The following is a 12,891-nucleotide window of genomic DNA, read 5'->3' on the forward strand; positions in this document are numbered from 1 at the left end:
TATGTTGTGGTTGGTTCTATTGAGGGTGAAGAGAGTTCTTATACTCCATGCAAATGCTGGAGTTCATGAAGGAAATGAAAGCAGGGCAGGATAAGATTCTTAAGGTTGTTGAAGTTGTTGCTAAGCAAAACTAGTGGCTGAGGTAGATGGTGGATGGAATGGGAACTTCTGCATCTGGTCCTTCTAATGGACTTACCATTCCTACTCCTAGATCTTTTGATATAGATGACATGGTAGATGCTTATACAACTCTTCTTAAGAAGGAATAAGCAAATAAGTCCAATGCTGACAAGGACCACAAAGACGAACCTAAGAAGACTGATGTCCAGACTTAAGTTTTATGATCTTTTTAATGATTAAGGGGAAGTACTTAGGAAAATACTTGAATTAGTTAATCTAGATTTGATATTTTAATGTCTTAAGTATCTAGTTTTTGAACTAAGTGATTAAGTTCACTTTTTATGTGTGTCTTAAATTTGGTTGTTTATGTACCTGGTGATTTAGTTTACCATAAGTATTATCTGGTTTGATTTGGATGTTTGGTTATCTGTTTTTAATAGATTACTTGTTTATCTTAACCTATGATCTTCATGTTTATTGCGTTAGATATAATTGTGCTTGAGATAATTAAAAACTAGTGATATTTGATTTAGGGGGAGTATTATTGAATCTTATAAACGTATCTTTTTCAGTGATTAATGATATATTCTCTTACCAAGTTGGTAAGGGATTAGGACGTAGACCATTAGACATAGGGGTTGAACCTGGCTAAAACTCTATGTCTTATTTACTTGCTGTTATTTATTTTTTGCATTACATATGGAGTGTCAACTTGGTGACAGTATATATTTGAACTTAAAAGCAAGTTGTCTGCGAGTTTGAAAATAATCGGTAACAATTTAAAATTGGTTGTAGTTAGCCATATTACCTATTTACCCCCTAGGTGTAGAATTTCAATATTAAGTGATCATGCCATGTTATGTTAGTGATATGTTTTTTCATACCCATTATATTAGCCCCATTATTTTTACACTTATTCAAATAACTAACAAAATAAATTATATTAATTTCTCCTACTTACATTAAGAATTATAGGTTGTAAATCAGTTCAAAATATTGGTAAAATAAAATTAAAGCTGAAAGTAAATAAATGACATAATAAACATAAATGTTAGTCGTCTTTTTCCAATATTGTTATTACTTATAAATTATATTTAGAATATGCTAGTCATCAAAATTTCCTTGCATTTTTAGGAAATTCTATTTTTTAATAAGATAACTATGCCACTAAAGATATCATGTGCAAGTCATTTGAAATAATAAATGTGGGCTTTTAATTAATATTTATTATTAATAATGTTTACATAAAGTTCAATTAATTGTTGTAAAAGTTTTTTAATTTTTTGGTAAAGATTGTTTTAGTTTAATTTGAAGCTTATATATAATTACTAAATTATGAAAATTAGGGATAAAAATGTCATTTAAATATGTGTAATAATAAAACATACCGCGATTAACTTTAAATTATAAAAACCAATTGATTTGGGATATATTTATAATTACAACAAAATATAGGACATATTTATAAACCACTTTTTGAAATGTGAAATATTAGAAAAAAAACCTTATAACTTATTGATCATGTTTCTTTATTCATATATATTTACATATTATAGAAATATTAATATTAAATATTTTAGGTAATTATATTTTATATTTATTCATATTAAAATAATAGTTTTGTGTATAATTTACATAGTATTTTTAATATTACTATATTTATTATACTATAATATTTTAATAATATAAATACATAAACATAATAAATAATTATTTATAAAATTATTTTTTTCCCATTTTTTAATCATATATGTATTTTGTTTTCTAAACGATAGCCATGAATTCCCTTTTCCTTTTTTTACCCCAATAGTATTAGTTAGTTGATTCTTAATTTTAACCCTAATAACCAAATAACCTCCGGTTGATCATATATAGGATATAAAAATTAAATTTTTTGAAGATATGGTCCTGACAATTTTTTTCAAAAGATATGACACTTATATATATGGCCATGATCTAGTTTAGTTTATTTTGGACAATACAATTCATAGTTATCATTGATTCTTAAGTTTATAATATAGAATTAACTTTGAAAATTATCACTCCAATACTTATAGTTAGTTCTATAAATGATACGCGCCTGAAATTATCCTAGAGATATAATAAATGTTAAATTGATTACACCTATGATTCAATAACAAAGCTCAATTAATGATGCCCGAAGGCTTAACTGTTTATTAATTTTGTAATTAAAAAATAGGGTAAATTAACAGCTCATTAAATGTGTCTAATAAAGGATACAATTCTTTGAAGACTAGCCTCCAAGACACCTAAACCAATAATGAATCCGCTTCCTAAATTTTAGGAATTCAATGTTCATTAAAAAATGGAGACTTGCTCACCAAGTCTCTTAACCTTAGTCCGATACATGGACATCCAACATCTATATAAATCCAACATCTATATAAAGGGTCTCACTTCTCCATTCAGAACTACGTTTTAGCTTGATTCTCTAAATATACAGAGATACGTAAGCATCGTGTGAGGGCAGTTTTTAGCCACGAAACACAAGCGCGGCCATTTAAAATAAATACGCGTAATAAATATAACCTAATTTTTTATCTATAACAATAAATATAATAAATCAATATATTCATTAACTTTGCTAGCAAATAAAAAAGCAAATTACACTAAATACCCTCCCATCCAATAAAAATTATACTACTCTATGCCCATTTTGGTAATTATACTTTCAGTTAGGGATAGTCCAACTTTAAATGGGTTAACCTGCTCTTCTATTTTTACATTTTTTTAGTTAAAAGATGGATAATCCGGTTTCATGGATAAAATCCATGTCTATTAATGTCAAATCATATCAAATATTGTGTAACAAATTAACAAGATCAATCCTATCATTACTCCTCAATTTAAGTAAAATTCAAATTCAAATTACACTAATGCGTCAATCAAGTGTAAACATAGAATTCAAATGCAAATGTAGTCTTTCTTCATATCAATTAACAATACATCAGTTACAATATTTGATATTTTTGTATTCTATGACACAGTAGCATATTACCATGATTGAAGAGGGTAATCCAACTGCACATAAACGGCATAACAATGGTCCTTTATCTCCTTCTTCCACACAGAAAGGTAATACTCTCTTTGATTACCAAATCATATTCGAATTATCATGTGTTGGCATGGACGTTTATGGCATGATCCGTTGTAGGTTATAGGAGAAAAACAACCAGTCAGTTGTTTACTGTTTCAGTTGGTAAAGAGAATTCTTCTATTAATTCTAAGGTTCCTGAGAAACACAATCACAATATTCAAGGATCTTCTATTTTAGGTATGTGTAATTCATGGTTTGTTTTCGTAGCAATCTTAAATGATCTAATTCATATTCTGTTTTTGTAGGTATTAAACAAAATCCTCTTGGACAGTTGTCTCAGACATATTCATCAACAGGTTTGGGTATTATCTTTTTGTTTCACTAGACTGTAAAATTTTCAGCATTATTAACTAAATTTTTGTAGGCTTTGATGAACGCTTCTTGCATGTCAATACGAATTCACAGTCACAAGATAAATTTGATGCATCAAATTCGATCTACCAGTCTCGAACAACTCAATTAATAGGTTCTGAAAAGGAAGGACATGTGAACCAGGAATCATCATCAGGTTTATTGGATGATGTGTTGTTTAAAATTTGTTAGCAAATTAATGATCTTCCTCCCATTCATAGGTCATAAGAGGTTCTCTCCTAGACCATTGTCTCCTTCGCCCAATCCTAAAAGTCTGCCATTTTTTAAATGTAGTAATGCAACTAACCTAAATTAATTCACATATTAGTAATTGGGCATCAAACTAATAAAATATTTTGAGCATATTTTCAGCTTCGAGGAAAAGAACTCTGCAATCTTTTGAACAATCTAAATTGTTCAGTCAATGTTCACTTGATGAGAATGCAGACCCCAATGTTTCAGCATCAAGTAAAAGCGGTAAATATAGTACTACATTAACTTACATTTTGTTTGCCAACATATATCTTGCCCGTCCACGCATGTGTGACAATATTCTTATGTTAGGTTTTGTTCATCGTGCAAGTAATCCTGTAGGTACTACTACACCATCACAACGAAGGCTTAATTTATTTGATTTAATACCTTAATCTAGAATGACGCACATAAACTCCTCGGCTAATCCATATAGTCCTAAACGGTCAGCGTCTTCAGGTATAACTATTACTTTTCAATAACTTTATAACTTTCGGATTGTTAGAAGTAGAACATTTAACTTTTTCAATCCATGTTTGTCAAGTCTTGCAGCAAAGTCCAGTAGCTCGAATATTACAGAATAGGCCAACATTGGATAAGAAACATAGTATGTTTAAGCTCCCGGCATCTAGGATAATACCAAGCAATAATCCAAACTTAAATATGAATGATCTAATTCATTTTTGTAAGAATTTACGATCCCCGTCAAAGTTACACACTAAAGATAAAAAGGCGCAGATTGAAGCTCGCATTACTAAAAATTCTACCATGGCTAAGAAAAGAGAACGACGAAATACGGTATTAGTTACAATTCCAGAGACTGAGGATCTTGGTGTTCCACTACCAGGTCGTTTCAATTTTACTATATTAATTATTTTATCTGTAGTTCTCTCATTGTTTTTATATTGATATTGTTAAATTTAAAAATTATCTGTAGAGTGGTTTCCCCGTAATGAAGGTTAGTTATGTCCGAATTTTTTTAAAAGGCATTTCTTTTAGCAAGTCTTTTGTTGTTTCGACAATTTTCCATGAAGTGAGTATTTGATACAGAAGGAACCTCTACAAGCAGAGGAAATTTGATGGATGCTTTCAATGATGCAAGTGATGTACTACTGGAAGATATGCCGGAATATGAGCAATACGTAACTGGGAATGTCACATACCTATATTGAATATTCTTCGGATAATTTGGGAAACATTCATGAAAGATGAATGTTGATAATTTTACATCCTCTATGTGTTTACAGATGATGAACTTGATGCAAGTGAACGCCAAGGTGAAGATTTATCAGACTGTACCGATGAATATATAGATTAGGATTTAGGTATATAGAAAATCACTTAATTCACCTATGCACTTTATATAAAGAAATTGATGAAAACATATACTAACTTTTTTAAATATTTTTCTAGATTTTTGGAAAGGATACATGAATCTGGGAACCACCATCGAAAATATGTGGAAAATGTAAAGCAAGGATGTGGGATGAAGAGAGGAACAACAAATCAAATAAAAATAGTCCACCTGCATTCTCAATTTATTGCAAGAATGGTCAGGTTGAACTTTCTAAAGAATGTCCTCCTCCTCCTTTCCTCTATTATATGCTTTTTGGAGGTGAAAAGACTGCTCATTTCCTGAAAAATATAAGGACGTACAACTCCTTATTTCAATTTAACTCACTTGGAGGTAAAATAGATCGTAAAATCAACAATGGAGGAGGTCCGTATTATTTTAAGCTGAATGGTCAAAATTATCATTTGATTGGAAGTCTTAAACCAAAGGAAGGACAATCACCAAAGTTTGCTCAACTCTATGTGTATGACACTGAGAATGAAATCCAGAATCGGATGGACGCAGTCCTTGGATCTGATGGTCTTGATCCAGAGATAGTCGAAGGAATCTTAAAGATGTTGAATGAGAATAATAAGCTCTCTAAAGGATTCCATTATGCACGTGATCGCCTTAATATTCTAGATACAGATGATTTTAGTTTGATTCTGGTGTCTTCAAAATCTGCATCCGGCAGAAAAAATCAGGTTGGACCATCCAATGAAGTAGCTGGTTTAATTATTGGTGACAGTGATGATACATGTCTATTCAGAGACATTGTAGTTTAGACAAAGCAAAAATTTCTTAGGAGAGTTTATGAAACATGCAAGCACTTCATGTCTCTGTAGTATCCGTTACTTTTTTCGTATGGTGATGATGGATACCATCTCAATATACCGTTGAAGAGCAAGAAGCAGAATATGCCTGCTGAACCGGTTAATGATCAACATCCTGACGAAACCGAACACAGAACTACAGTCACGATAAGGGAATACTATGCCTATAAGCTTATGATACGTCCTGATGAAGGTATTATTCGATACATTTTAATTCATGTTGAATCCAGGAAACTTTTTATTTCATACATTGTACTTTTTATATTGTTTTAGAAATGAATCTATATCTTGGTGGTCGTCTTTGGCAACAATTTATTGTCGACGCATTTGCTGCAGTAGAACTGTACAGGTTGGACTGGATTAGAAATCACCAAAGCACCATTCGTTCAGATTTGTATAGGTCTATTCGTGAACAAAACCTGTAAACATTGGTAAGAATGTCATAGTACCAGCAACCCATACAGGTTCTCAATGGTACATGAACCAGTATTTCAAAGAATTTTTGGCTATTTGTCGTACGATTGGACATCCATCATTATTCTTGACAATGACATATAATACTCAATAGCCGGAAATTAAACAAATGATGGAATATCTTCCCGGAGTGGATTTAGCTAACAAACCTGATGTGATAGCTAGAGTGTTTAAGCTGAAACTTGATCAAATCCTATACCTTATAAAGAAAAAGAACTATTTCGGCAAATGCATTGCAGTTTAGGCACAATTTTTTAAGTTCGCATGACACACACTTATTATGTCTAAACAATATAAATTTAACAGTAGTCTTTTACGCATTTAACATAATTATTCTTCTTTTTTCTTTTTAATATCAGTTATTCATGTTATTGAGTTTCAAAAGCGTGGACTTCCTCATTGTCATATGTTAATATGGTTGCACCCGCAAAGCAGGCCAAAAAATGTGCAACAGATTGATGAATTGATATCTGCCGAAATACCAGACAAAAATATGGATCCTATCGGCTACAACGTAGTTCAAGCGCATATGATACATTGACCATGTGGTAAAGATTTTTCTTATTCTCTGTGATGGTGAAAGGAAAGTGTGGACGTTATTTTCCTAAAAAGTAAGTGTTTGTTAAAAATATTGTAATCCAAGCAAGGATTTTAATTATTAATTGAATAATGTAATTTATCATATACGCAGAAACAAGCATTGCTTAATTTAGTCTTTTTTTTCTCTGCTTAAAGGTATAACGAAACACTTTCTTCGATGATTGTGGATTTCCTGTGTATCATAGAAGGCGGACAGAAGCAAGTGTTTTGAAGAAAGGAGTTCTTCTTGACAACCAGTATGTTGTACCATACAATAGAGATTTGTTGTTGCGCTTTCATTGTCATATAAATCTCGAAGTCTGTAACTCCTCGCGATCTTTGAAATATCTTTTTAAATACTGCTTGAAAGGTCATGATGCTGCCACAATGCTTCTTAGAAAGAAAAATATAAAAGATACACCGGATGAATCCACTACAAAAGCAAAGTCCACGGATGAGATCAAAAATTTCCTTGATGGTCGCTATATATGTGTGTCGGAAGCAGCTTGGCGATTGCTAGGTTTTAACAAACACCATCATTTCCCTTCTATTGAACGCTCACCGGTACACATGGAAGATGAGAAAAGTGTTTCGTTTAAGCCACACGATGATCTTGGATATGTTGCTGAATGAGCCAAAATTCGATTTACCAAACTTGAAGGCTAGTTTGAAGCAAATAAAACTTTCCCAAAGGCAAGACAATACACTTATACTAAATTTCCAACATATTTTACTTGGAAGGCAGACTTATGTAAATTGAAATTTCGGCAACGTGGTCGGGTGTTTGGTCGATTATCAGACGTTCAATCGCATTCTGGTGAAATTTTTTTTTGAGGATGTTACTCATGCACATCAAAGGTACCACAACATACCAAGATCTCAAGACTGTCAATGGAATTGTTTATAATATTTATCAAGAAGTGTGTCACGCACTTGGACTTCTAAAGGACGATAGACAATAGGATGTTGCTAAGTCAGAAAATGCAGTTCATGCAATGCCACATCAACTTAGGCAGTTATTTATGCATATATTATCAAACAATCAGGTTGCTGACCCTTTAAAACTATGGGAGAAATATTGGGAATCCATGTATGAGGATATTATGTTGATCAAAAGACGGATAACCAACAACAATGAACTGCATCTTAATCAATCAGACATTTAGAATTTTTCTTTGGCATGTATTTTCTAAATTGGTTATAGCTGAAAAAACTTCATTTTAAAGGTATAACATACAATTAACCTGTTAATCTTTTCATTAATTCCGATTTATAAATACATTGCAGAAATTGAAAAACTCTTTAACGATGTTGGAAAAAGTCTTAAACATTACAACTCGATGCCTTTTCCTGATGACAGCTTTATGCATGGACTTGATAACAGATTATTGTCTGATGAACTTTCTTAGAACAAGGAACACAATCATGAGGAACATGACAAACTTTACCGCACACTTAATATAGAGCAGCTTCATGCCTACGCTTCTATTATTGACAGCATTGAAAATGGCAAAGGAGGTGTTTTCTTTGTATACGGCAGTGGAGGATGTGGAAAAACTTTCCTGTGGAATACTTTTTGTTGTAAACTATGTAGTGTTAGAAGGGTACTTCTTCCTGTTGCCTCTTCCGGCATCGTAGCTCGGCTGCTTCCCGGGAGAAGAACAACTCATTCAAGGTTTCACATTCTGTTGAAGGTTGACGAGTACTCGGTTTCCGGAATCAAGCATGGTACTGAACTTGGTGAATTATTGAAGCAGACCAGTTTGATTATATGGGATAAAGCTCCCATGCAGAACCAATATGCTGCCGAAAGTGTTGATTGCAGTTTACGAGATATTATGACGTCATTGGATCCTGAAAGAGCCAGCCTTCCATTTGGAGGTATAACTATTATTTTTGGAGGAGAGTTTTGGCAAATCCTCCCCGTGATCCCAAAAGCTTCAAGAGCACAGGTTGTGAGTGCTTCTTTAAATAGTTTAAATATATGGAATCATTGTCGGGTATTCTTACTAGAAAAAAATATGTGTCTTTCTTCTAGGAAAATAGAACAAAAAAACATGAAATTACAGAATTTAGCTAGTGGGTACTTGATGTGAGCAATGGTACGCTTCCTAATATTCATCCAGATGATATAATCAGTGATGCGGAAGTAGTGATTCCGGATAAATTTCTGATTAGAGCAAGAGAGAACCCACTAAAGGCTGTTTTGATGTAGTTTATCCCGATCTAGCAAAGAATATAAAGAATGTTGACTACTTGAGGGAAAGATCAATTCTTACTCCAACGAATGCCATTGTGGGTGATATAATTTCATACATTCTTGATCAGGTTCTAGGAAAGGAGCACTCATATTTTAGTCAAGATTCCTTGGTAGACAGTGAAGGCGATAACAATGATTTTGGTTCTGCTTTTCCTCTTGAATACTTGAATTCCATTAATATGCCTTGGCTGCCAAAACATCATTTGAAAATTAAAGAAGGATGCGTGATTATGCTCATGAGAAACCTCAATCAGATAATGGGACTTTGTAATGGAACAAGAATGATTGTCAAAAGGTGTTTGCCCAATAGTATAGTATGTGATATACTTACTAGTTCTCAAGTTGGAACAACTCACATTATCCCACGGATATAAATGGAAACTTTAGATACTCAATCTCCATTTGAGTTCAAAAGAGTTCAATTTCCAATCCAGTTGTGTTATGCTATGAAGATTAATAAGAGTCAGGCACAGTCGTTTTACAAAGTTGGACTTTATTTGCTGAGATCCGTATTTACACATGGACAACTTTATGTTATTGTATCGAGAGTTACTTCTCCTTCAGGATTACATATTCTGATTGACAGTGACAGTGACAGTGGATGATATACAAATATAACGGCTAATGTAATTTTTGAAGAAGTTTTCTATAATTTGTCGAGCAAAGATAATCAAAATAGGTAACTGCACAATTTGCATTTATCTCTAATAACAACTTTTGTTAAATTATATCTTGCTAATTAATAGAGTGGATATGTATCACTTAACTTCCTAATCTTTACTTTATTGTATGAAGTTAATTTGTAGGATTGTTCAAATATCAGAAACAAAATATTCATTTTTGCCTTATTTAAAGCCTAATTTATAGTAATGTGAAATCGATATTTGATCTTTCATATGTAAAGTATTTTTAGTAAGATTTGAACATAATTCTTCCGGTTTTTACATATCCGGTTGATCAATATTTCACTATCTTTCTACGAAATCATTGAACAATATGTGTTATTCTATTATACATGTAATTTAGACAAAATAATCCATTGTGAGATGCCTCCATACACTAAGTAAAATTAAACAAAGCATTCGAATGTAACATGATTTCAATTGACAATGCATAAAACTTTATAAAAGAGACATAAAATGACAAATAAACGGAGTATATTACTCGTACGTAGCAACATACTTTGAAAAACTTGATAGAATTAGAACAGAGTCTATGACAATTTGTGAAATGCCAGAGTAATAGAAACCTTCAACAACCTCTTTTTAAAACACCGTACATGTCAAAAGCAAGTTTCGTAGCTTAAAAGAGAGTTGGTTACTTAATTTCTACCGGGGAAGCTAACAAGAAATACGACAGCATCTTCTTCCAAAAGGGTGAAAACCAGAGTTTCATCGAAAGATACATGGTTATCTCTTGCAAATTGATTCCATCCTCCTGACATCCTAAAAGTTCTGCCGGATAACACAATCGCAACACTTCATTCACCATTTGGAGTCCTCAAGACAACTCTATCGCCAGCTTCGAAAGACCGATTTCGTGGACTGATGTGTTTTGGAATATACTACAGAAAGAGAGTTGTTTATTAAACTGATCAATCCAACACAATCTCAAAAGCGAACTATAATTGTTATTTACAGAATATTAGAAGAATACAAACTCTATGATGTTATAGCGAACTATATTAATTTAAGATTTATACATTTCACATATCGGTCCATGAGTTATGTTGTCCATATTAGCTTGGCTCATCACAGCAGTAAAATTGATAGGATCAATGTTTAGTCCTGCTTGCTGTATTCCTGCAGCAATGTGCTCCACGCCCGCCTCCAGATCAAGCTCATCATTCTCTGGTTCCCCAGGTTCGATATCATTTTCCATTTCTGTCATATTGAGATAAAAATTGATTAATTAATTTAAATAAACATTGGTCATATGAATGATATCTAAAAAAATAATTAAGATAAATGATAGATGAAAATAGATAGATTTGCTGCATAATGCAAATAAAGCATTTGGTCAGAGCACAATGACCTGTATCACTCGAACGGTTGTCCATCAACATAACTTCGACGTCTGAACTATCAAATACCATGATTAAAAAGTTCCCATAATCAAAGTAAGTAAGTAAGATTTTCTTGGACTCGGTTAAACCATAGTCAGCCATAAGATCCGTTATGCCATATATTTTCCGAATATTTAGGAAACAGGTTTCGTCATACTGATCTCCATTTCTCAAAAAAATGATAAATTAGGTGGAAGCACTTTTCAAAACTGTCTCCAGAATCTTCCCGGAATTGGCTGAAAAATAAAGAATTATTTAAGCGCAATGTACAACCTAGGCAATATCATCCAATAAAAAAATTTATTGTATCTTTTATTGAAATCATTATTTTAAAATTTAAAAATCATATGAAATCTTAAAATTTAGTATGATGAACACTTCCTGACAAAAAAAACACAGAAAATGTTGGTTTTCAGTTACTTACTATTTCTCCAAGTTTAATTTCCTCATTGTTGAGAAACACAAGTATCTTCCATCCAAACCCATTTGTGAGATCTAAAATTACAATTTGATTCAAAGTATAGGTTGAAAAGTATACTACTCTAATAAAGAAAGTAAAAATATGATTAAGTGTCAGAATTGAGTATTAGAAAGTAACCTTGGTCATAAAATGTGCCACGCGGTATAGTTCTATTCAGGAAATAAATCACCTCACTGAAGTCATCTTTTAAAAAACTTGCAAAGAACTTTCCATTTCCATTATAAGAGAAAATCATTATAGATCCAAACAAACCACGACAATCCCTATTAAATTCTGACATATGACAAAGAGATTATTTTGTTTTCTTGAATCGAACATGTGACTCATGTCCATTGGCTATTTGTATTATTACAGTACTCGGTATCTTTGACGAAACAGCTGTAACGAAACTTTCCGGTAGCCTCTGCGATAAGATTAAAGTTTTTATAAATTAATGTCACATATGTATCAAAGACTTAATATGTTTCGAACATAATAAGCATTAAAATAAATCTCACCACAGAATCAAGCTACCTGTCTTCTCTATATCACGGCAGAAAAACAAGGAATGAAGGATAGTCCTTGCTATAGTACTTGTGCTATATTGTAAAACATAAATTATAGAATAAAAATTCCAAGTTGATTTGTGAAACTAATCTTATGGTTAAATGAGGTTAAACTATATATATACATAAAATGACTGTAAAATAATGGAAATTATAGCTTTACTGACGGTGTTTGAATCTTCCAGTAACTTTATATTTGTTCATCGTGTTTCCATATTTTGATGAGTATCTGTCATATACATATCGAGTAATATATTAAATTATTAATTGATTAAACATTATATCAATCTAATCCCAAACCGTTCACCATTTTGTATATTTTTCTACTGCTCTCGCAAAAGAGTTTGTTCCAACAATAAACTTTAATCTTCTTAATGCATATCACAAGTACAAACATTAGAATATAAATTCTATAATATACATAAGAACTTATTATGGATAGAAACTCAGGGTATATTAATTTCTGTATTTATTACGAAG

At 32.0% G+C, this 12,891-nt stretch overlaps 1 protein-coding gene across 1 annotated transcript; it reads left to right on the forward strand.

Annotated features, from left to right (window-relative positions):
* Nucleotides 1-6,091: 6,091 nt before the first annotated feature.
* Nucleotides 6,092-9,694, forward strand: LOC141660283 (uncharacterized). Its single transcript, XM_074467256.1, has 5 exons — nucleotides 6,092-6,200; nucleotides 6,281-6,428; nucleotides 7,267-7,681; nucleotides 8,470-9,012; nucleotides 9,389-9,694. Exons 1-5 carry the CDS (start codon nucleotides 6,092-6,094, stop codon nucleotides 9,692-9,694), a joined length of 1,521 nt encoding a protein of 506 aa, XP_074323357.1.
* The last annotated feature ends 3,197 nt before the right edge of the window (nucleotides 9,695-12,891 follow it).

Source organism: Apium graveolens, chromosome 5 (genome assembly GCF_009905375.1).
Source record: "Apium graveolens cultivar Ventura chromosome 5, ASM990537v1, whole genome shotgun sequence".
NCBI lineage: Eukaryota > Viridiplantae > Streptophyta > Magnoliopsida > Apiales > Apiaceae > Apium > Apium graveolens.